This window comes from Cnephaeus nilssonii (genome assembly GCF_951640355.1).
Source record: "Cnephaeus nilssonii genome assembly, chromosome: 9".
NCBI lineage: Eukaryota > Metazoa > Chordata > Mammalia > Chiroptera > Vespertilionidae > Cnephaeus > Cnephaeus nilssonii.
The window spans coordinates 12150636-12176190 of NC_137080.1; the positions used below are offsets into that span (position 1 = coordinate 12150636).

At 43.2% G+C, this 25555-nt stretch overlaps 1 protein-coding gene across 1 annotated transcript in view; it reads left to right on the forward strand.

Moving 5' to 3' along the window:
- SLC35F1 (solute carrier family 35 member F1) overlaps positions 1-25555 on the forward strand; it is a 290664-nt gene that overhangs the window by 244503 nt on the left and 20606 nt on the right. Inside the window, exons 4-7 of the mRNA XM_079780240.1 lie at positions 10195-10354; positions 10715-10871; positions 12903-12955; positions 19241-19395. Coding sequence (XP_079636366.1) covers positions 10195-10354; positions 10715-10871; positions 12903-12955; positions 19241-19395 — 525 coding nt within the window. The remainder of the gene's footprint in view (positions 1-10194; positions 10355-10714; positions 10872-12902; positions 12956-19240; positions 19396-25555) is intronic.

The window sequence follows — 25555 nt, forward strand, 5'->3', positions numbered from 1 at the left end:
TGAAAAATGCCAATGCTATGGCTAAGTGCTGGGGACACCACTACTGATCAGACCTGGACCCTGTTGTGGAATGATAGACAGCTACATGAACACTTAGAAGACAATATAATGGTGTGATTTAAAACAAAAGTATGTATTCAGCTCAGTGAAGACACAGAAGAGAGGTACCCTTACCCTCAGGATTCATGTAACTGTGGTCCCAGGGCCAAGAAGTTATGACACAGGAGAGAAAGTCACCAAGCAGACATTATTTGTAGCCAACTTGAATTTCCACCTCAATGGATGAGCCCAGAGAGAAAGCATACCTATATATAGTAGAACCAGGTCCCATAGCCATGGGTTTACAATTATGAGCTCAGCTTTTAAGACTATGTTTTCTTCTTTATCCTTGCTATTTTTACCTGTTCCTGGTATAGGACTATGGCAGTTTAATGATTATTCATAAGATATTTTAAAGTCCATTTAAAGGAAAAGCTTTCAAAAGCAAAGTTCTGACTCCTAAAGGGAACATGATATTTTGAATTGTTAGATTTGGACTTCCTATTCTCATGATTGTGATAATAACTTAAATATGCATCAGTTCAAATATAAGTATTTGATTGGATGCTGCATAGTTTTCTGCCAGCCATAGGGTATAGACCAGTGGTCAGCAAACCGTGGCTCGCGAGCCACATGCGGCTCTTTGTCCCCTTGAGTGTGGCTCTTCCACAAAATACCACGTGTGGGCGTGCACGTACAGTGCAATTGAAACTTCGTGGCCCATGCGCAGAAGTCGGTTTTCGGCCTGGGCGAGTCTAATTTGAAGAAGTGGCGTTAGGACACTCAAGGGGCCAAAGAGCCACAAGTGGCTCGCAAGCCGCGGTTTGCCGACCACTGGTATAGACCCTTGCCCATCCTCAGAAGAACACACTAAAACAGTCTTCAGTGTCTCCTTAGTTCCATTACTATTCCCATCCCTTTTACGTGTGTTCTGTAGAACTCCCTTCCACAGAAAGCTCCAATTTCTAGCTCTACTGACTCTGGGCCGATGGGCTGGTTCCCAGACACCATCAGGTACAGCCATTGGAAAGCAAGCAAAGCATCTCTCTCAACTCCTTCCTCTACCCTCTGGAATAGCCATGCTTGCAAAACAGGAAAACATGCATTTGATCCTGTCTTGACAGTATTTATTTCTTCATATTCATTTTCCTTGATACTGTTACTTTCCACTTCATCCAATAGTTGTTTATTTACATATTTCCTCTCCCCTTCAAGTGTATAAGGTCCTTGAAGGTGGGACCTGTGTACAAGAAGCACTGAATACATTCCAGAAAATGCAGAAACAATTCATCTTTGTTTCTTTCACAACATCTTGTACCTATAGATGCCAAAAATGTATGAAATATTGGAATAAATCAGTCAATGAATGAAAAAAAAAGACTTTCTAATGGCCAGTTATTGAGCAAAGCAACACAAGTGACCTTTAGTAGTTTCATTCTCAGTAAGTGCATTTATTCAGACAGACCCAGATATGGAACGCTAAACACCTTTAAGTATTCTACTACGCTTTGGGGACGTAAGGATGATGGGAAAACGGTCCCAGCTCTCGAGAAGCTCATGTTATAGGAATAGCCGGGGTGCAGATTCATTTGTTCTATACTTAGATGTTCAAAGCAACTATCTCCTTTACATCCTATAATTGATCTAATATCCATAGTGAACCTTCCTCCCCTCAAGCATCCTCAAGCTGGCTAAATAGCAGTGGAAGGCGAAAGGCCGATTACGTGTAAAACTGCATTTCTTCCCGTTTAAAATTTGTCTTTGGAAAGTTCAGTTGCTTTGGGACAAATGCTTAGCCTCTCAGAATTCTCCCTTCCATACTCATTTCTGAGATGGCAAGTGGGTCTCTAGGGTGACCTTTGGCTGCTGTCCACTGTGGGCAGTTGGCCGGCTGTTGAGTGTGGGCAGTTGGCCGGCTTGCTGGGTGTAGAGCTACTGTTTGTTCTGTGCCTGGTACTCTGCTGGCCTCTGCCACTCTCTCTGCCCCAGCAATGGTCTCCTTCTCCTTGCTAATTGCTACCCCCCCACCCCCACCCACCCCATCTCCCTGATTTCTGTTGATGCTGTGGACCTCCAGGTGTCCAGCTGTGAATGCATTTGGTCTCCAGCCTTGGTAGCTCCTGCCACGTGGAAACCCCCATCCTGCCCCGGGTAAGCCACCCTGCACCCCTTTGCGAGCACTCAGACTCTGGACATCTTCCAGCAAAACAGAAGCTCTGAGGAGGGAATACAGAGCTCTGCTAACGACGTGTCACCTCTGGTTGTCCTCTGATGTGGCCCCTTCAGGGACAAGCCCTTCCCCCCTCTTCTCTCGCATGGATTCCGTGTCTCACACCCTCCCTCCATAACACTAGGTCTCCTGGCTCGGCCCTAAGGGAGGAAGGGGCAACGTCCACATTCTGGAAGAAACTCCGATGTAGTTAACAATATCATGTCTTGATATGTTGGAGGGAGAGATACAGAATTTAAAGAATTTCCTCTCTTTCTATGCCCCTCACTCTCTAGACCCTTCCTTGGTAAAGAAGTCAGGAAAGTCAGCTTTCTGTTTGAAAGCTGATCAGTGGCCTCTCCTTTTTTAAGGGACCTTCTCTCTTTTTTCTCAAGGCTCAGATTTACAGGTTGAAGGCTGGATGAGGCATAATTTAAAGGGGAAAATTAAATTTTCAAAAACTTTTATTATTCTATTTTGCTGGAAGAGGGTTCTGTAAACAAATTATAATACAGTGGGAAAGGTTGTAAAATGGAGCCGTACACAAAATATCATGAATTACAGAGGAGGAATGACTGACTCCAGCCATAGGGAGGACTCTCAGGAGACATTCAGTGGGGTGTATGAGCCCAGGTTTTACTGACAACATGAATTGCCAGTAAAGCAGGGCCACTTGGTCCCCTGCTGATTATTAGCTCCAGTGGTTTTGTAGACAGGTTATAAATAAGATGCCCTTAAATGTCTGTTCTTTCTCTCTCTCTCTCTCTCCCTCCCTCCCTCCCTCCCCCCCCCCCTCTCTCTGTCTCTCTCTCAGTTTTCCCACCTATCAGTACAAATTTAAAAACCTGCCTCCTCATGTGGTCACAAGTAGGCAAACAACATTGCATACAGTGGCCCATGTTTTTGCGCCAGCTTTCAATGCCAGGCAAGTCCTTAGGGAAGGAAACTGGCTGTGAACTGCAGGGAAGAAATACGTGTGTGTTGAACACTGTCCACTTGGACCTAGATGCAAAGAAATTCCTTCACTCTAGTATCTCTTGTGCCTGTACAATGCTGAGCATGCAGTAGGCACTTAATAAATAACTGCTGGCTGAATAAATAAATGACAAGTACAAGGTGCTGAACATTTGATTTTGCTCTTTTTCAGTTGAGTTAGACCTAGAAATAGACCCCAGAAGCACAAGATGTTTTCCTTCAGCTTTTGAAATTGTTTCTCCCCGCTGTTTTAATGCTGGGAGGAATCAAAACAATGCAAAATTGATGTAGAATTAATATTTTATCAGAAAATGTTCATTTCCTTCAACATGGGCTTTGAAATTTGTACTTTTTTAATGTTATTGTTAATGTTCTCATGTGCATGAATTCCATAAATAAGAAAAATACAAGTTAGTGTTGCTTGGCTGACTCAAGGAAACCACTTCTCCAAAAACAAGATGGTGACAGTGTCAGAGACCCATCACTAAAAACAAACAATTCAAATTCTCATACGTTTTCTTATACCCTTCTCCTCCTCTGATATAAAAACGGCAGGCAACCAGTGGTTATTTCTTCAGTACCCCAGAGCCTGCCATCCCTCCTGGAGTGCTCGCAATGTGAGAGGCAGCCCAGGAGCCTGCTAGCTGGAGCTCAGGCTGGCCTGGCCTAGACCACCGCACCTGGACCTTGGCTGCTTAAGCTCACTCTGCAAGCAAGTGGGAGAACTGGGATTATATCCTGGCCCTGACACTACCACGTGACTTCAAATCAGTTACCTATTATCTTTAGTGCTCCAATTTCTCATCTGTAACATAAGAACCTAGCATTGTGCCTGGTATATGGCAGACACTAGGGCATGTCCATTCCTTGCTTTCTACTTTTGGAATCCAGTTGGCTGATCATCAGAGTTTGTTTTAAACCTGATTAAAACTCCAATGAGCCTGGCCGTTTTTTCTCAGTGGTTGAGCATCGGCCTATGAACCAGGAGGCTGATGGTTCAATTCCTGGTCAGGGCACATGCCCAGGTGGCGGCCTCATCCCTAATGGGAGGCGTGTAGGAGGCAGCCATCAATGATTCTCTCTCAGCATTGATGTTTCTATCTCTCTCTCCCTCTCCCTCTCCCTTCCTCTCTAAAATCAATAAAAATACATTTTAAGAAAAACAAAAAACTCTAATGATGCTCACCGGAAGGAACCTGTGCTCTGACAGTTCTGCTTTTACCCAGGGTGGATTTCACTGCATCGGAGCTGAAGAACGTGTGTCTCCTAATCAATGGTATCTTCCCATGGTCACATAGATTTCTAGGTGCCCGTCCCAGATTTTCAGCACATGGCAATGTCCTTCCTTCCTTCCTTCCTTCCTTCCTTCCTTCCTTCCTTCCTTCCTTCCTTCCTTCCTTCCTTCCCTCCTTTCCTCCCTTCCTTCCTTCCCTTCCTCCTTCCCTCCCTCCTTCCTTCTTTCTTTCCTTCATTTCTTCCTTCTTTCCTTCCTTTCTTTCATCTTTGAGAGCCGAAGCTGAAAACATAAAGAGAATATACTTGAACATGAAGGAAGTTCTGATGAACTGGCACATGGGAACATATGAAACTCACACATTTAAATCTTTACCTGTGGAAACAAGAAAAATAGTTTGGAGAAAATCTTTTTCTAAATCCTGAAAATAGGACATTTCCTGGAAAATGGCTGTCATACAGCCAACACTGTGACACAGTTTATCTGTTTGGAGCTCTTGGGCAACACATGGAAACATGGCTTCCTCCAATAGGAATATTTTAAGAGTAAAGCCTAAACATTAAGTCCTAAGGAATGGGTTTCTTTTTTTTTGGGGGGGGGGGGGGGGAGTAGAGGTGTTATGAATGAAATAGCCCTGGGAGGGGGTGAGAAAAATTGGTTCCAGATCAGAGACACCACGCCCTGAATTGTACCCTGGGTTGGATTTTCAAAAATGCCTCTGGGACGGTCTCCAGGCCCCTGAATTAACAAGGTGCTTGATGTGAATGTGCATTTCCCAAATTCTATCCACCCTCTTCAGCTGGACTGCCAGCCAAAAGAGGACTTGTATTGTGTCTGTGTAACTGAAGTTTGTCTTTTTGAAGATCCTTCCCTGTTAACAATTCAGTCTTACTCACCGGAGAGGAGATGAATTTATAATATAGATCACTTTTAGAAACACGGGAGAATTGCCAATTAGAAGCAGAGGGAGGGGGACTAGGGAGATGTTCTTTTCCCTGGAATCACCTACCAGTTGCCTCAGGTTTAGCCTCTGACAGCTGGGCCCTGTGAGGGGAGCTTTCTCCCGGTGAATAGCCTGAGGGGAGCGTTAATGAGGCGCTGAAGCCTGGCAGGCGTCTCTTTTGGGCACAGAGAATTAGAAAGAGGGATGAGGTCACCTCCCCATTACGCTGTACTGTAATGGGAACAGTTGGGTGGCGGCTTTTTGTTTTGTTTTAATTTTTTTACAAACCATCCACTCTGCTTGAGAAAGACTGATCTGACTCTCGTGGATCTTTTATACCCTCATGTATTTTTTACACTCTATATATTTTGAAAGTAGCATATGTGCAAGAGAGGAAATTTGGATAGCACAGAGAACTGGTGCAGTGGGGCGGAGAAGATTCAGTTCAAAGATAACCATTGTTAATATTTTATTCTCATAGATTCTGACTTCTCCTCTCAGAGATTTTTATGCCTAATATTATGATACTGAGATTCTTAATCAAGAAACAAACACATATGTCACCCAAACCAAGTATGGTCTGGGAGGAGTGTAGTGGGACTCTAGTCTCCCCACAGTATCACCCAGGCCAGGAAAGACTTACATTCCCTTCCAAATGCTGGGAGACGCTTCTTCTTCGTTCTCCGATCCTTCTTGCTCCTCCCCTAAGGCAAAATAGCTAATTTGATATCCAATAGGGAAAAATGCTATGTAAATTTAAGAGGTAATGAACACTTTTCTTTCCAAAATATTCTTAAAGTTCTTTGAGAATTGTCAGAGCATAAGATGATTGTGAAACAATATTCATCGGTTCGTTTTTTGTTTTTTTTGGGTACTGATGTTTTATACTTTTTCTTTTGGTTATAGAAATGTACGCAAAGAAAGATAAATACAGTATACAGGTTAATGATAGATCGGAAGCTTTCTTGGTTCTTTTTCTTTTTTAACAGGCATCTATTATAATGTGTCTCTTTTTTATTACTCTAACTACCGCTTAGCTAAGGAGGTAAGCTACCAGAAAACCATTGGAAAATCATTTTGTCAGTATGTTTTATGCTATATGACCACAGGGGAAAGGCTGGAGCCAAAAAATTACTGAAAAATAATAGCCTGTTTAATAACATCAGCTACCAAATGGTTTCTTTTCTGTAGTTCCGGGTACCGCAGTGAGACCTCCACCTGTAGCAATCCTGTAGTGTTTGACCTTCATTAAATACTGTTCAGAAAAGAACCGCGACAGCACGGCCGCTGGTGTCAGCAATTTGAGGGACCTTGAGCACGTCACTTCTCTTGAGACTTCTGAGTTCCCAACTTTTCATAAAGGGGTCACAAACGGGGCAGTATCTCCCCCAAACTGGGGAGCTACCACCCCAAGGGGCACTCCGTTAATGTGTAGAAGCATCTTTTTTCTTTATCTTTTTTTTCTTTTTTAGTGGTCAGGGCCCAACTGTACTCTAAAAAAGCAGAGAATATAGGGCAGACCTGCAAGATGAAGAATGATTTCAGCCCAAATGCCAGTAGCAAGCACCCTGGATTACCTCAAATGTCCCTTCTGACAGTCAGGGATACCAAGTGGCTGCGCATTCATTAATTCCCTTGGCCACTCATTGCTGACCACCTGCTGTGTACTGGGCACCATGCCTCCCTCCCTGCAGTGTCTCAGGAACCCTGGCTCAGATGTGTATTCTCCTTTTCCCTTCTTTCTTCCTGAAAATCCTCCCAACAAATAAGACCTGCCCTTTACCAATAAGCGTGTTTTGTTTTTTTTTAGCTCAACCCATTAAGGGAATAGATCCCAGGACTCATCATATGCTTTGGGATTTCTAATGACACCAAGACCCCAAAAGGCTCACTTCAGTCCTCCCTGAAGATTGGATGATGGCCTCGTTCGCCTTCAGTAATCCAGGAATGGAGGCCTGGATCGAGGGCTTCCAGCCAGATAATGAAATCCCAGGCGTGGAGCATGTAGCTAAATATTTCAACCGTTGATGCAATCATTTCTAATTTTTAAAGCAAAACACCAACTGTTTTATGCCCAGTGAACAGTTTTCACTGGCAAACTGAAATTTCCTAATGTACTTTAATGGCATTTGAGGCCAGGTATAAAACCTGCCTTAGAGCATTTTACCACATCAAGTAAGGTCATTCGTTTGCTAATTAACTATGCAGTGAGCAACCCTGTATAGTACAATCCCACCAGCCACCCCCTCTCTACATTGTCCCTCCGGGAGTGCTGTCCCCTCCGGGCTCAGCCCCCAGCCATCAATCACACTGTTAAATCACTATTCACAGGGCCCTCCTCACCTTATCTCACAGCAGCCCCAGGGACAGCTTACATTCTGATTGCTTGTTTCATTTTGCAGAGGAGGCCAAAGCACAGAGAAGCATGAAGGATCTGTCCAGGTCACAAAAAGCTTCAGGGTGGAAGGGATTCTGAGAGCTGCTTACAGGGCCAAAAGCCACTATGAGAGTCAGGGATGCTCTGCAAATACAGTAGCCCCCCCTTATTCCTGGGGGACATGTTCCAAGACCCCCGATGACAGTACAGAACCCTATGGATACTATGTTTTTTTTACTGTACATACATATCTATGATAAAGTTTAATTTATAAACTAGGCATAGTAAGAGATTAACAATAATAATAAAATAAAACAATTATAACAATACTAGATGCCCAGTGCACGTATTGGGTGGGGGGGGTCCCTCAGCCTGGCCTGCGCCGTCTTGCAGTCTGGGAGCCCTTGGGGGATGTCTGACTGACGGCTTAGGCCCGCTTATCCTTAGCACTTCCACGGAGGTGTCTGCCCCTTGGTTAAGCGTCTGCCCACTGGTGGTCAGTGCGCATCATAGCGACCGGTTGTTCCACTGTTCAGTTAATTTGCATATTAGCCTTTTATTATATAGGATAAGTAAAATAAGAATTATTTGAACACAAGCACTGTGATACCGTGATAGTCGATCTGATAACTGAGATGGCTACTAAGTGACTAACGGGTGGGTATCATATATAGCATGGATATGCTGGGGTGATTCATGCCCTGGCCAGGACAGAGTGGGATAGCATGAGATTGCATCATGCTACTCAGAACGATGTGCAACTTAAAACCTATGAATTGTTTCTTTCTGGAATTTTCCATGTAATATTTTCAGACTGTGGTTGACTGTGGGTAACTAAAACTGGGGAAAGTGAAACCATGGAAAAGGGGGGTGGACTACTGTATACATATGTATTTTTCAGCCTTAAATGAATCTTGGAGACTCTATTTTGATGTTTCTGGTCATTATAAATTCATATATGTATTTGTTCAATAACTATTATTGGATAAATGTATTAGCCCAACAGGGTTTTGGGTACTAGGAATATATTCTTGTTTCCCTGGACCTCTGGACATGTGAGGAAGGCAGACATTGTGCCAATAATTCAATATTTATTATTATTGCAATTGACACTATCTCAGTCTAGGTGGTGGAAGTGAGAGAGGGTGGCATGAGTAGATTTGAGAGATGTTTAAAATATGGAATTGGCAGAAGTCAGTGGTCAATAGGATATAGAATGAAGGAGTATTAGGGGTCACTGTTCTGAATCTGGTTGCTGGGAGGTAGGGCCACTTATCGAGGATTCTAGCGGAGGAGCTGTGCTGAGCAATGGGACAGGATCACCAGCTTCTCATTTGGTATATGGACATCGAAGTCCAGTGGGACGTAAGTTTGTCTAGTGGAGACCCTACTTTGCATGGAGTGTCAAAGGTCACTGCAGCTTACCACAGTGTGAGAGAAACAACAGTACGTGGAGCCCAACGTATGTGTTGGTAAACAGGATTGTAGATTGGCATCCAGGCCCAAGTAACTTACAAAATGCTTTTACATGTATTGTTTCTGAGCTTCACAATGATCTTTGGGGAAAGTGAGTAAGAGTCATCTTCTTCTACTATCAGGAAATTGATGTTTCCTGAATTTGTGATTTTCCCAAAGTCATACCGCTATAAGCAAGGACCTAGCACTCAAATTCAGATTTCTGGCCCCTGGCATAAGGGTTTTTTCATTTCACCATGTTACTTCACCGCATGATCAGAGTGAATTCTTCACCAACTCTCGGGGCTTTCGGAATCTCACTATTTGTGCAAAATAAATAAGAAATGAAATCAGTTATTTTTTTCTAAACTCTGTTCAGACTTCTAGCTTTTATCACTCTTTTTTATAACAGCATTTTAAAGTTATTTGTAAACTTCTGAGATTAATATTTGTATTTATATTTACAGCAATTTTCTTTTTAAGAGTGAAATTTCAAGGACAGATGAGAGTAACTTTTACTGGCTGTGGGAAGACAGTTGTCTGGGAGAAATTAAGTTCAACTTTTGTGTAAATTCTAATAATTTATAAAACATTGTAAGACCTCTGCCCCCTTTCCTCCCATTCCCAGATCTATTCCTGAAGTGGAAGGACCATCTGAAATGGCTCAGCGTATACACACAGCATATGAGGTGTTCCCCTGGGGCCCAGGCACTGAGGGATCCGGAGAGTCTTCCCCACCAGCCTGTCTTATCAATTTGCATTCTCCCCTTTTCCTCTTGGGGATGTTTAAGTAAAAATCATTTGAGTTTGTTTCTGCGTCTGTTTTAATTGCATTAGTTCTGGCTCTACACCGAACCTCAGACTCAGGGGACTTGGCTGGTCTACAGAGCTAAGTTATGGTTCTGTACTACATGAAAAGCTTCCCCCTGACCTCCTGCTGTTCTTTTCTTCCTTGCCAATAGCTCCTGGACTGTTTTGTGATCCCGGTGGTGATTTTACTCTCCTGGTTCTTCCTGCTGATCCGGTACAAGGCTGTACATTTCATCGGCATCGTGGTCTGCATCCTGGGGATGGGCTGCATGGTGGGAGCGGACGTGCTTGTGGGAAGGCATCAGGGAGCAGGTGAGTGTCTGTGTGTTCACCAGGTTGGTTACCTGCCTCTGTGGGTGAGGCCAAGGCAAGACATGGAATGTTCATTGTTGGGTGGAAGAAAAGGAACCTGGTCTTCCCATTGTCTGTGTCTTACTCATGCTTGGTTCCCCACGCCTAGAACAGTGGCACATAGGAGGTGCTTAATACATTTCTTGAGTGAATAAGGGAAGCATATCTGACCACCCATAAACAAACTTTACTAAAACTCAGTTGGTAAGTTATGGAAATTCTATAAAAATGTCAGAATAGAATTTTTCTGGTGCTAAATTCTTGTTAAGAATTTTTAATGAAGATCTCTCTGGTTTTTTTTGTTGTTGTTGTTGTTCCTAGGGGAAAATAAGCTGGTAGGGGACCTTCTGGTCTTGGCAGGAGCCACACTCTATGGTATCTCTAACGTCTGGGAAGAGTACATCATCCGCACCCTGAGCCGAGTGGAATTCCTGGGCATGATCGGACTCTTCGGGGCATTTTTCAGTGGAATTCAACTGTGAGTAAAAATAACAAGAAACTCAGACAGTAGAGTCTCTTAGGGCATGTGTTTGAAATTTTTTTCCTTTGGCGTAGGGTTGGTAACTTTATTTTATAAAAATCAAAGCTGGGAACCTGTCACCAATTCCCCACATGAAATCTGAAAACTCAACATCTTTATTAGTAAATTTCTTCCAAACTAAGTAAGTTTATTGTAAATTATTAGAAAAACATTTCATGGACTTTGAAGATGATTGACAAGAAACCATTGGATGTACATTGATTCTCCCAAACTAGCCTGTGGGTTGTTACGTAGAGAAATAGAAAAACTAAGTGTAAATGCCACGATCTGATGCACTTCCAGAAAGGGACATTCTATTTACTAGTGACGACTGCCACCAGAAATCATAACGTTTAAATTTGCTCTTTTATCAGTTTGCTCTTCTATTGCCCATGGATTTGCATGAGTGAATCATATTTCAAATTCATCTCTTAGAAATTTTGTGTTTCCATTTCCCTTAAATAATCAAAGAACTTATATGCATACATGCATACCCCATGGAAACAGATAATAGTGTGGTGAAGGCCTGGTGGGGAAGGGGACTTGGGGGTGGGGTATAGAGGGTCAATGGGAAAAAAAAGGGGGGGGGGACATGTGTAATACTTTCAACAATAAAGATAATTTTTTTTTAAGTAGGTAAAGATATAACACAGACATTCTCAAAAAGTCAAAACACCACATTTTCACTAATTCTGGTGTGGGAACATATAAGCCATCACTGGTTTGTGCCTCAGAAATTGCTGTGAGAATAAGTGTCAAACGAAGTATACTTTTTCATCAAGAAAGGCCACATATTTGAGTTTCACATAAGAGATGAATAAATGTATGACCTCCTGTCTAATTTCACCAAATCTGTTTTTACAAGCAAGCAATTCTGATTTCACCAAATAATTTTCTACAAAGCAAGTACTTTGCATTTGTATTGGTTCAGTGCCTGAGATTATTTATGGAAGGTATTTTAGCATCACTGTAAATATTTTGCAAATAGGCTGTTTCCAAGAATCCTCCAAATTTCAGTACCCTCAGATAGAAGTGAAGAGCTCCATAGTACACTAGGCACTGAGATGGGAAGACTCTCCGAGGATTTATTTTCGGTTCATTTTGAAAGCATGATGGCATTTTAAAGCTCCTAAGTTTGGTGCTTTAGGTGTGTGAGAGGAAAAGAAAGTGCCTAGTTCGACTGTTCAGAACCAACATTTTGTAGATGGATGGCTCATTTTATGGATTATTATTCTTGAATCCAACAAATATATTCCTAGATCTAGTGCTCATTGGCTTCAGTAGCAGTCCCCATTAGCGCCGACTGAGCCCTTCAGAAACACTGCTACCGAAGTCATGGAAGTGCTGGCCTATGGGTGAGTTTGGCAAATGGGATACATCAAGGACCCACCAAAACCAAACAGCGCTGGTGGCATGGTGCCACCCTCGCCTCCGGGTCCCCTTCTAGAGCGGTGGTTCTCAGTGTGCTTCTCTGGTACCATGTGAGAACCCCTCAGACATGCCCATCCACAGTCAGATCTATGGACTCAGAATCACTAGGAATGGGACCCAGGAAGCTGTTCTACATGCTTCTCTGATGGCTTTTTTTTTTTTGCACATGAAAGTCTGAGAATCCCCGCCCAAGAAAGTGCTCAGTCAGAAAATTAATTACACCTGCAAGCACAGAAATTTTCCGAACCTCACCGTTCCCTTTTCAGGAAGCATCTAAGCAAGAACAAACACGGGCCGTAGGCAGACTGCGTGGGTGTGAAGGTCAGTGGGAGGTTTGGGCTCCACCATGCCCACTGGCCCACTCACCCCTGCTGGCCACCCCTGACAAGATGCTTCAGGATAAAACCCAGTCTGTCTAATTAGACTGGCCTCTGTATGGCCCAGAGGTAGTTTTGACATTCAGGTGGTTGCTGCATGATTTGTACAAAGCTGGTGAGTGAAAAGAAATAGGATGCTTCATAATCTTGCTCATCAAGTCCACTTTCTTTCCATTTGCAGAGCTATAATGGAGCACAAGGAGCTGTTAAAGGTGCCCTGGGACTGGCAAATAGGTAAGGGGCTTGTTCACCTAAGATGCTGGTTTCCTTAGGGAACCTGAGAAATACATTTGAAGAGTAAGGCGGGTGGGCCTGGAGCACGAACAATGAAAAGATTTAGAATGCAGGGACAAAAGAAAATGAAGTCCCCTTGTCATTTTAGGAATTCTTGCGCACTACAAGAGACTAAACTGTATGATTCATAATGTTTCCTAATTGAGCTTTGGCCCATTATCCTCATCAAGATGCCATTAGTGGAGACACAGACGTATGTCATTAGGTTAAAGACCAACCAGAAAGAAAGAATGCCCTGAGGCAGTGGGGGGACATAAATGACAGCAGTTTGCTCTCACCAAGCAACGCCACACTGATGTGATCATTAAAAAGTGGCACTTCGGTAAAGGGGAGAAAATGGAACTTGACAAAAAAGGCATAAAAGAAAAACAATGTAATGGACATTCTGAGCCCATAAAACCTTTCAGAAGGGAGCATCTTGCAGATGAGGAATGGCTAATTGATCCCCAGGGGACTTGGTGAACAATACCAGAGACAACTTGAGCTGGTTAGTCAAGCAGGACATCTCAGATTGCACTTCTTTCTAAAATCAGTTTTCTCTTAAAACAACAACAACAAAAATTAGGACAAGGACTTGAGATCCTAAGCGATGCTGTAATGATCACGCAGAAAGCTCTAGTAGGGACTACCATTTAATAACCTTAGGCCCCAAGCTATGCCCTCAGTGTCTGTACCAAGATGCATGAGTCCCAGCAATGAGGGCAGAGCCTGGTTTTATGGAGGCGCTTGGAAATTGTGTGCACAGTGCATGTAAATGGGGATGAAAATACACCTGGTCCCCCACCTGGAAGCTGGCTGCTTGAGCCACCTCCAGTTTATGAGCTTTGATGGAATTAATAGCTTAAGTCACATTCCGCTTCCATGAGCTGGGTCAGCAATGGCATAAACTTCATCACACCACTTTACCTACCTTCGACCCCAGAGCAGCCAAAGCCACCTGCTGCTGAGAACACTCCCTCCGAAAATGCATTGCAAGCTACAGAATTATGCAGGACTCTCCCTGGGGATTAGTTCTAGTGACTTCCAGGGCTGCCCGGCCCTGTGGCTGTCACAGAGTCCTGCCATTTACTTTCTCTTGCGTTTTGCTGTAGAATGTTCCAATGAAATGAAAATCAATAGAGAGGAGGAGATGGGGGCAGGGCAGGGAGGGCAGCTGGGCAAGAAAACCAGAGGCAGGTTACACACGCATTTGCCTTTGTGACTCTCAGTGCCAGGAAACAAAACGTTTCTGCTCGGGAACGCTTCCCATGCAGTGGTCCGTGAGTATAAATTAATTTTATATTAATAGTCATAGTAATAATAAAAAACAATCTGTCCTTTAATAATGTGGATGGCATGTGCTCGTCCACCGAGGTTCTGTTATAACTCGTGGTTAGTTAAATGTGCCATCGAAAGGTAGTTTTATTCTGAGCTCTCCCATTGCCATTGAAACGTCAGTCCCCTGCAGTTGGAAATGATGAAGGGCCGTGTAAAAGGAACACATTACGGAGCCATTTGTTTAATTCCTGATGGGAAATGAGGCCACAACGGTCTAGAAAGGCAATCAAATATTCGCCCTTTTCTTCTGAAGTGATGATGGGGTTGGGTTTGAGGGTTTTTCTTTTTTTTTTTTTTCTACAAGGCCACTTTTGACCTCCTTACCTCGTCCTGACCTACTGTAAGGTTCTAATGTTTAGCTCAATTCTAGGCACATATTCAGTGCATAAATATTTACTAAGTAAGCGAATGAATGAATGGCAAGAGGGTGGCAGGAGACTTCAGGCTTGGCAGTGCACTTACTTTCTGGGGAACCGGGAGATGGCATAGCAGCTGCTGGGACTCCACTGGATCATTCTCGTTCCGGGCTGTTACTTACTGCTATTGCTAGTCTCTGCATTCCCGTTTCCCCACTCATCCATTCAAACACCTTTGTAACTGTGCCCCATATTAGATTTCCTCTATTGAATCTGGTATGGACTGTGTTTCTTGACTGATACACTCTATAAACTCATTTCCTTATCTGTATAATGAGAGTAACACTAGTAATGGTGTTATACTGTTGTGGGGATCAATTAATTGATGTATATAAAGTACGTGACACCTAGCAAGCTCTCAATTAATATCAGCTGACAGTATTCTTTTCCAATCTCTTTAACTTAAGTCTCTTGGTGCACGAGGACAAGTGTGAATGAATGCTATCTTCAGTGAGAAAGAAAACATTTCAATTAAGAAATGGTTGTACACATACCCTGTCTATAAATGTATTATTGCAGCTATTATGTAGTTGTCAGTCAAAAGTCAAAGCAGTTCATTTATTCCATCAAGTTGATTGATTGTTTGAAAACCCTGCCTGGACAGCAAGTTGGGCCTTCAGATGCATTGCTAATGTCCACTAACAAGCTAATGTCCGTCTAAGAACAGCAAATCAGCATGCTGCAGCAGTCCTGTCATTCAGTCCTGTGTTCACTGTGCTAACTACACTACATTTTTTTTGTACAGATTATTATGATCTCTGAACACATAATAATCTGGCCACTCAGTGTATATCCTATATAATAAAAGGCTAATATGCAAATTGTCCCCTCGACCAGGAGTTCTACCAGCAGGCAGGCCGGCCAACCGCCCATGTCCCCACCCCCTGGCCAGGCTGGCCAGACCCCACCCAGGCACGAATTCATGCACTGGGCCTCTAATATATATATATACATATATATATATACATATATATATATCTTCATGCCGATCGTCATAAAGAAAACCAGCGCCACTTCTTAGAAGATGACCATATAGCATTTTAAGGGCATTTTTTTTCTTTCTCTTTTGGACAACTTAGTTCTTTGATAGTTTGCAAAGCATTTACCTATTTATGTATAAAACAGAACTTACATGTGAGGGCCCATGGCATGCTGGGAAAGGTGATGAAAGAATAGGTCTCTGTGCGCTGGCGATGAGGCTGGGCAGGATTCACAAATCTGGAAGGTCATCTGTGCTCAGAGCAATGACCTTGTCTTCCCAGGGTGGTGCAGTTAGGATTCCATTTCATATATATGTATATATATATATACATACATATACACATATATGTATAAATATATATATACCTATATATATAAATATATATAGATATATATATATGTATATATTTATATATATGTATATATATGTATACACACACACACACACTGAGTGGCCAGATTATTATGCATTCAGAGATCATAATAATCTGGCCACTCAATGTATGCTTTGCTCATCAAACAGGATATTCACACACGAAAACACTGATTGACCTAGCAAAGGGGTTAACTGTGATGGCGCACACATCCCACTCCCATCCCCCTACATGTAATTTCTACAGCCTTTAAAAATGCATTTAGAATCTTAAAGCTGATGAATAGGGTAAAGCTCTACTGTGTGTCTGGTTTCCTACTCTCCTTGGCTCACCAAGTATGCTTGTAAAGTCACACCTCGCCTCTGAGCCTGCCAATTACAATGTCGCTTCCTACTGCACAAATCCTCTAGGAGGATGCATAAGCGTTTACAACTTAACACGTTCAAAATGGAGCTTTCCATTTTCCCTGAAAACCTGGCAATCCCTCATTTCTCTTCATCTCAGTAAATGGCATCACAATTCACCCAGTTTATAAATTCGCCAGAACCCAAGGGTATCCTTGAGGCCCTCCTTTCCCTTGATACCGACATCCAGTTTATCACCAGGACTTGCTGAGTCTTCAAGACCCGGCCACTTCCCCTCATCTCCATGGCCATTCCCAGCAAAGCCACCAGCATCTCTTGCCTGGACTCTGACACTACACTCCTTGCTGGTCTCCTCGTATGCTTTTCTCCTTCCAATCCCTTCTCTGCACAGTAGCCAGTCACCTTCTAAAAATGTAGATCAGAGATCAGCCACTTGCTACAAACTCCTAAAGGCTTCTTATTACAACTAGAATAAGATTTCTTTCCAAGATGTACAAGGCCCGGCAGAATTCATCCCTTGCCTGATTTTCTAACCTCAGCTCTTATCACTACCGTATTCTGTTCCTTCTGCTCAGATATCTGTCCTCTGACAGCTGCTGGAACACATCTGGCCCTGGCCTTTCTGAGGGTGTTTTCATTTGCAGAGCTCCCCGCCCAGAACCCTCCTCCCCTGGCTCCTCCCCTGGCAGTTCCTTTAGTCCTCCAGCCATCAAGGTGAAGGCCACCTCCACAAAGCAGCCTTCCCTCGTCACCCTGCCTGAGGCAAGCCCCTGGCATGCCCTGGAAGGAACCTTTTCTTTCTTCACAGCCCTAGCACCAACTCGAGGCCTCTTGTCTACCCCGTTTTCCATTTCACTGCTAGCCCATAACAGAGTGCCCAGGGCATACCAGGCACTCCGTGAAGAAATGGTTGAATAATTGAGTGAATGGAAAACGTCAGAGCCAACATGTGAGCATCCATGGTGTGCTAGGTAATGTAGTGGAAGAGTAGGATTCTGAAACTTTCTAGCCTTAAAAAAGGGGAGGGGGTGCCTGGACTCTGTTCACATCAAGTTTGATTATTTTCAGTGAATTAATTTACAGCTAGATCTTGCCCTTAGCCTCAGATTCCTTAAACGGATATGGAATTAATTTTTGTCTCTTCATGTATTGATCAGAGGTTCTTCAGTGTTGCATTTTTAGTAACTTGCTTAAAAGGCAGATGAATAATAGGTAGCATGAAACCCAAGCACAGGAAAATTGACCCCTTTTAGGGAATGAAGACTTCTGCTGGAGACTGGAAAGCCACCATCTGATAGTACAGTGACAGAATAGCCCCAGAGGACTTGTCCTTGACCGAATAGGGAAGGGTGTTCCAGTGTCCTCTGGGGCACTCCCGCCACACTAGAGGGGGCTGTTGCACTGAGTTTGCTTACTGTTCAGAATAACTTTGTATATAGGTTTGATGTGGCTTTCCTTAAATTTAGGCTCAGAAATGTGTAGAATGGTTATTTGTGTCCTTAAATATAGGGTGTCCCCAAAAATGTATACATGCACTTTGAATAATTATAAAGGCAGTGCTTATTAAAATACAATTCATTTTTAGAATTGAGCTATCAGCTGTTAAAGTGTATGTACCTTTTGGGGGATACCCTGTATTTTTCAGATGGAAAAACAAACTTCTCTTTGGGGGAGTCACTATTCTTCATAGTCAAATCCTCCAAAGTGCACAGGATTCAAGGAGGCCATCTGCCCAAAGCCCACACCACATACATTATATAGCAAGGGTTCCTTGGGAAAGGTTGGTTACTTTTATTGTATTGCAAAGTCCACTGGCTTGTATTACTTATGCTTATTCTATGCCTTATTCTTTCAAGGTAGAGAAATGAGAATTATTTTTCTACATTTATGTGGTATAAACATCTACAAAAAAAAATAAACCAAACTCTAGATTTAGTTATAAACGTCTGCTTGAGACCCAACAAAATTGTGCACTTATGGAATTAGTATTAACAGTTGTGTATCTAGAGATAGAGAAAGATTGATTTAGAGAATGAGAGACTGGATGACCATATAGCATTTTAAGGGCATTTTTTTTCTTTCTCTTTTGGACAACTTAGTTCTTTGATAGTTTGCAAAGCATTTACCTATTTATGTATAAAACAGAACTTACATGTGAGGGCCCATGGCATGCTGGGAAAGGTGATGAAAGAATAGGTCTCTGTGCGCTGGCGATGAGGCTGGGCAGGATTCACAAATCTGGAAGGTCATCTGTGCTCAGAGCAATGACCTTGTCTTCCCAGGGTGGTGCAGTTAGGATTCCATTTCAGTTCTCTGTCCCGATCTCTTTGACAGGTAAGCCCTTCAACTTTAAGGATGATGTAATTATTTGTCATTGTGGACACTATATGATACCAAGCAGTTCTGTTCCTATTTTGCAAATAAAAAAAACTAGAAGATGAAAGAAGTTTTAACAGAGACAGATAGAAGTTAAGTACCACACAACTGAGAATAGAATTCAGAAGCCTTGACCCCGTGTTCTGACAGTAGCAGTAAGGAGCCACTCCTTCCTAGAAGGTGCAAAATATCAGCTACGTAGTGGGAAGCAGAAAGTTTCTTTTCTTACTTTGCATGTTTTAGCTGTGTATTCACCAATCCGAAACACCAGTAAACGGAGTGAAAGAAAACTCCCTTCGGGCATGATCAGTGGTGTGCGCGGTTCCCTCCTTTCACCCACTGTGGACGCCAAGAGGCCCTGAGGGGCTGAGTGTTGCCTGTCTTTCTCTCCCCCAGGCCTGCTCTACGTCGGCTTCAGTGCGTGCATGTTTGGCCTCTACAGCTTCATGCCGATCGTCATAAAGAAAACCAGCGCCACTTCGGTCAACCTCTCCCTGCTCACAGCGGATTTGTACAGCCTGTTCTGTGGGCTGTTTCTCTTCCACTACAAGGTAAGCTGAATCAGGGCTGCTCTGAGAAGACACCTGGTAGGGAATTAACCTTCCCGGGCATACAGGTAGGACTCCCCTGCTGTGGAGTGCCCTGGCTGATGTAGGAAGATGGGAATGAAACTGTGTGCTAACCCCTGCGATCTGGGTGTTTACATTTCAACGATGAGACAGAGGCAACGTTTTGCCATTAGAGACCAGTAACAAGTGAAAGATAAGAAACTGCCAGAGGAAAGGGCTTTCACCACTAGGGGACAGTTTTTTCTGACACCATTCCCCGCAGAAGGGACTCTTTGTTCAGCCTAAAACTAGGAAGATTTGTGCAATCTCCAAACTAGAACCGCAAAATCCATTTTGCCAAAGGCACTGGACAAAAAAGGCAGTTCCTGCAGTTTCTGTTCCCCAGATATTTTTATACCTGCAAATAAATATGAATGGACTGTGTTAATGCACTTGTAATGCAGGTGGCCTCTTGAACAACACAGGTTTGAACTGTGTGGGCCCACTGACCCAAGGTGTGTTTTTTTGTGTGTGTGTGTGTGTTTTTTTGTTTTTTTGTTTCAAATAAATACATTCAATACGTAATGTACCTTCTCTTCCTTATGATTTTCTTAATATTTTCTTTCCTCTAGCTTACTTTATCGTAAGAATACAGTATATAATACATATAACATACAAAATATGTGTTAATCAACTGTTTATGATATTATAGTAGGCTATCAGCAGTTAAGTTTTGGGGAGTCAAAGTTAAAAATGGATTTCAACTGTGCAGGAGGTTGGCACCCCTAATCCCTATCTCTTTTTTTTTTAAATGTTTTTATTGATTTCAAAGAGGAAGGGAGAGGGAAAGAGAGATAGAAACATCAATGATGAGAGAGAATCATTGATTGGCTGCCTCCTGCATGCCCCTTACTGGGGATAGAGCCTGCAACCCAGGCATGTGCCCCTGACTGGAATCGAACCTGGGACCCTTTAGTCCGCAGACCAATGCTCTGTCCACTGAGCCAAAACAGCTAATCCCTGTCTTGTTCAGGGGTCAACTATAGTTTCTTTACTGAAAGATTAGGGTTTGAGTAAAGGAATGCAAAGAGATATTGTGAAGTATTTGCAGTTACCGTATTTTCCGGCATATAAGACGACTGGGCGTATAAGATTTTCCTGGGTTAAAAAGTCGTCTTATATGCCGGAAAATACGGTAGTCCAATATATCTAATCCATTATATCTAATCCCATCAATATAGTCCAATATACCGTATTTTCCGGCATAGAAAATGACTTTTTAACCCAGGAAAATCTTATACGCCCAGTCATCTTATACGCCGGAAAGTATGGTAATATATCAGCCCTGAAGAAAAGAAGAAACTATTCATCCCAAAGATGGTAGTCTTTTTGAAGATTACCCCCACCCTAACCCAAGGCACGCATGACTACTTGGGTGGCACATGGCAGTCACATGTTATACTTTAAATGCTACACTCCCTGCAACTGTTAACAATTGATCGAATTGGTATGTGAGGAGAGACCTGCTTGTCATTCTTTAACTAGGCCTGCAAGATAAGGGTCAATGGGGACTGTGACCAGTGTGACAAAGGACAAGTATGGAATATCCAAACAGATAAGACCAAATTAGTACAGGCAAAAGAAGAGGCAGACGAGAAAAGCTGTTCTGGCCACTTCTAGCCAAGTGCTTCCCCAGTGGTTTTACAGTTAACATCACCAGCACATGGGTGTGGCCAGCTGATGGGGCTTCTTGGTGGGCAGGGCATCTTCATCCAGGTCAAACTGGTCTTGGAGGTTCTGGGAGAAATGCTGATATGGGAAGAGTATGTACTTGAGAGGACCAGAGACCAAGCAGCTGAAGTGAATAATCTACAGTAATAAAACAGAAATAGGCAAATTGACCATACCTCCACAATGCCCACCAGCCAATCAGGAGTGGGTATGCAAATTAACCAACCAAAGATGGCAGGTTAATTTGCATACACAGGTGCGGAGCGTCTGGGCAGGGCGGGACGCCTGCTATGAGGGGGAGGGCGGGGGCGGAGGGAGCTACAGGAGCGGCACTCTGGCCAGAGCGGAGAAGACTGAAGGCTCCGGCCGGAGCGAAGATGGAAGGCGGTGGCCAGAGTGAAGGCCTGGGTCCCAGGTGCCAGAGGAAAACCGGTGCCGGCAGCCAGGGGAAGGAAGGCCTATTGCACGAATCTTCATGCAACGGGCGTCTAGTCAGTAATATTACTGAGAGAGCCCAAAGTCTTAGCCAAGAAACAGACTGAGAAGGGCAGGCAAGGGTGGAAAAGAGGTCACAAACAAGAGGTGGGGAAAGTTGCTATGGCGTAGACAGGGATAAAATGGACCCTGTGCCCAGTGTGGTGGCAAAAATGACAGCTTAAAGGAACTGAGACTGGACAATGTTTATACATTGCTTATACATTATTTTTTCCTGGATAGTGCAATCTGTGTTTCCTGAACGTACCCTGGTCCTCCTAAGGGTTAAAAGGTGAAGTCACATGCCCTTCTCATGCTGTTCCCACCCACGGTGCAGGGAGGTCCAGCTCCCCTCACCATCCCACCCCATACCCATCCCGTTATTTTCCCTCAGCCTGGGACCGCCTGGCTGCGGTCTCCGCAGCACAGCGCAGCGGCTGCCAGGTGTCTTCTCCTCTCAGCAGCTCAGCATCCACATCCCGTCCGTTCCTGGCGCGTGAATTCAGTTCTCAGCAAGGTTTCCTTTAATTGCCTTTATACGCTCCGGTGCTAGAAGAAAACCCTTTAATGTCCCTTGGGAAAGATGACTGAAATCAATCGCTCTAGTTGAGGACTGCGGTCACTTCCTGGGCAGTCCAGAGCCAGCCCAGCGCTCGGCGACCCCTACAGCAGTGTTCCTGAAAATCTGGTGCACCAGGGGCATTCGCTAAAAATGCAGATTTGGGGGCCACGCCTCTGAGCCACAGAATCAGTAAGAGATATTGGAAATCTGGGTTCATTAGGGGACATGTCTCAGTGGGTCTGCATTGTTAACTGGCTCCCCTGTGAGGCCTAGGCTTTCTGAATTCGAGAACAAATACCTGAGAGATGTGGCTTGAAAGTGCTCATTTCTATTTAAATGTATCGCTCCTCATACTTCCACTGAATTTTGGGTAGACCTGGGGCTCACCACACAGACAGCCATCAGGAACCAAAAAAAGCCAATGAGCCAGGTAAAGTCTGATTCTCTGCAACCCATCTTCTCCCCATCAGTTGTATGTTGCTATTGACCTGGGATAAGTAATTTTGCTAAAGAGGAAACCATTAGTAACCCTCACCAGGCTATCATAAGGGAGGCTGTGTTACCTGGAAATTAAATTCTTATAGCACCAATGTGGAGGTGTAATAGATGTTTTTATTTCTTAAAGCAACATTTTTTTTTTTTTGCTATACACATATATTTCTTTACTACTTAAAAGACAAATTTCCTTAAGGCAAAACACAATAGGTGTTTTTTTTCTAGTTAAAATTGATTCCTAGTATCTTTATTAAAATTAAACTTTCAAGATAATAGTTGGTTCACGTGCCATTTTAAGAAATAACAGCTAGAGATCCCATTTACCCATTTACCCTTTGCACTAGTAACATCTTGCAAAACTATCAGAATATTAACATTGATACAGTCAACATATGAGCGTACTTCAATTTATTTAACCCAGGGTTTCTCAACCATGGCACTACTGATATTTCAGACCAGACAATTCTCTGTTAGGTGGAGGGGGTCTGTCCTGTGCATTGTAGGATGTTGAGTAGCATCCCTGGCCTTGACCCCACTGCCACGAACTTCCCCACCCCACCCCACCCCGCCCCGCGCAGTAAAGACGATCAAAAATGTCTCCACACATTGCTAAATATTGAGAAACACAGCTTTAACAATCCCCAATTATTAAAATCAGATGGTATCTCTTTGGTTTATATAAACAAGTAGAATTAGCTTGTGCTAAATCTTTGTTCACATCTATTGTTTCAATGTTTTTAAAATAAGTCTCATAATTTGTTTGTTTCATTGCAGACAGTATTTATAAAGCCCTGTTACTATTATAGCAACCGATATTAAGACAAATTCTATTTCTCCTTTCCCTTCAATCTCATTGTACTTAATGTTGATACCACACCACTTATTTCTTGCATGAACACTGCCTTGTCCTATTCCCTAATTGTTTTATGAACAATGGTATTTAATATCTGCCAAGAAATAAGTTAAATACTCCATTTAAATCTAAAACTTAAAAAAAAACACTTTATTTTGCCTTAAACAAGTTCGAAAGGAATCTTTTGAGCAATGTTTGAATCTGCAGTCAGATAGTCATTGTTTGGAAAAACGGTTCCTTTTCTCCAGGGCTCAACCTGCCTGCCTCAGAAATTGGCAGTGAGCTTGCTTCCCAGGTGGGAGGTTCCTCTGAGCTGGGCAGAAGGGCGGTTCTGAGTGGCTTGCAGGTTTCCACCACCGCCAGGTGGGCCATCTCAGAAAATGATTTTATTTTTTTATTTTTTAAAATATATATTTTTTATTGATTTCAGAGAGGAAGGGAGAAGGAGAGAGAGATAGAAACATCAATGATGAGAGAGAATCATTGATTGACTGCCTCCTGCACGATCCCCACTGGGGATTGAGCCCAGTGGGGATCAAGCCCGCAACCCAGGCATGTGCCCTTGGCCGGAATCAAACCTGGGACCCTTGAGTCGGCAGGCTGACGCTCTATCCACTGAGTCAAGCTGGCTAGGGCAGAAAAGTGATTTGAAATAACACCTATTGGAGGCACTTTGATCTATAAGAGAAATTTCCGGTCAGTGCAAAAATCTTGGCAAATTTTGTAAAATTTTAAAATGGTGATGTCATATGATGGTGTGTGTGTGTGTGTGTTTTGGGGTGTGTGTGTGTGTGTGTTTGTAGCAGTGGGAGAACAAAACTTTTTATATCTTTTCTTTGGAGAAAGGTCTATTTAAATTCTTTGCTAAGTTTTAATTGGGTTATTTGTCTTTTTACGATTGAGTCATAATATTTATCATACACGCTGGATACTAGACTCTTATCAGATATATAATTTGCAAATATTTTCTCCCACTCTGTGGTTGTCTTTTCAGTTTCTTTTTTAGTGGCCTTGGGAGCACAAACGTTTTTAATTTTGGTGAAGTCCAATTTATCTATCTGGTTATACTTTTAAAAACATGAAAGGAGCCAAGTCCATCACACCACAGACTCTGGGCCACCAAGTCTCCCTGGTGGTTTCCGGAGCTGCCTAGTCATTAATGATGCTATTGCCTCGAGATGTCTGCTCTAAGGGATGGTTGAAAGCCACGGCCTAAGGAAGAGAAGTTTCCATTTAAGCGAGGGCATCTTTAACCATATACCGAGCAATGTGTGGAATTAAGCCAGAAACCCTCAATGTTGGCTGCACATGGGAATCCCGTGAAGAATTTAAAAAGAGCTGATGCTTGGGTCCCACTCTCACTGATGCCGATTGAAGCGGTCTGTGGTGTAGCTCTAAAAACCAGGCTTTTAAAGGCTCCCCTGCAGCCAGAATCGAGAGCCACTGATTCAGATTTACTCTATGTGGCTGCAAGCAGGTAGGACTAGCACCACAGGGTGAAGGTTATAAGATTAACAGCTAAATAGCAAGAAACCTTGTTAGCAATCAGTTATCCAAAAGCGGGTAGGAGTTCCCCTCACTAGAGGAGCTGGACGAGAATGTGAGAGGGACGAGGTGAGCAATGACCAGTGACCTCTAAGATCCCATTTGGTTTAACTACATCCTGCAGTTATAGTTTATTCTTTCACTTAATCACGATGTCTTCACTCCAAACTACCTCCTGGTCTGGTCATAAATATCTGTAGCTTTCGAAAGGATATTGCTTACCCAGGCAGAACTAAATGATTAAAGGAAGCTCTCCTGCGCAACATTGATTATTTGCCTTTTCTCACTTTCCACCCTTGGAAAAAAATCCATTCCCTCCCCCTGCCCCCATCAGTCCACTGTCTGCCGCTTCTCTGCCTGTTGTGCTGAATGCCATGCTGACTGGGCAATAAAGCCCACGTCCTGGGAAGCAAATGACCCACTTCTGAAATAGACTATCTGCATTGTATAGTGCTCCTGTAAACTCATTTTACAAGACTTTGAAAAAGTGGTTATTTATTTCT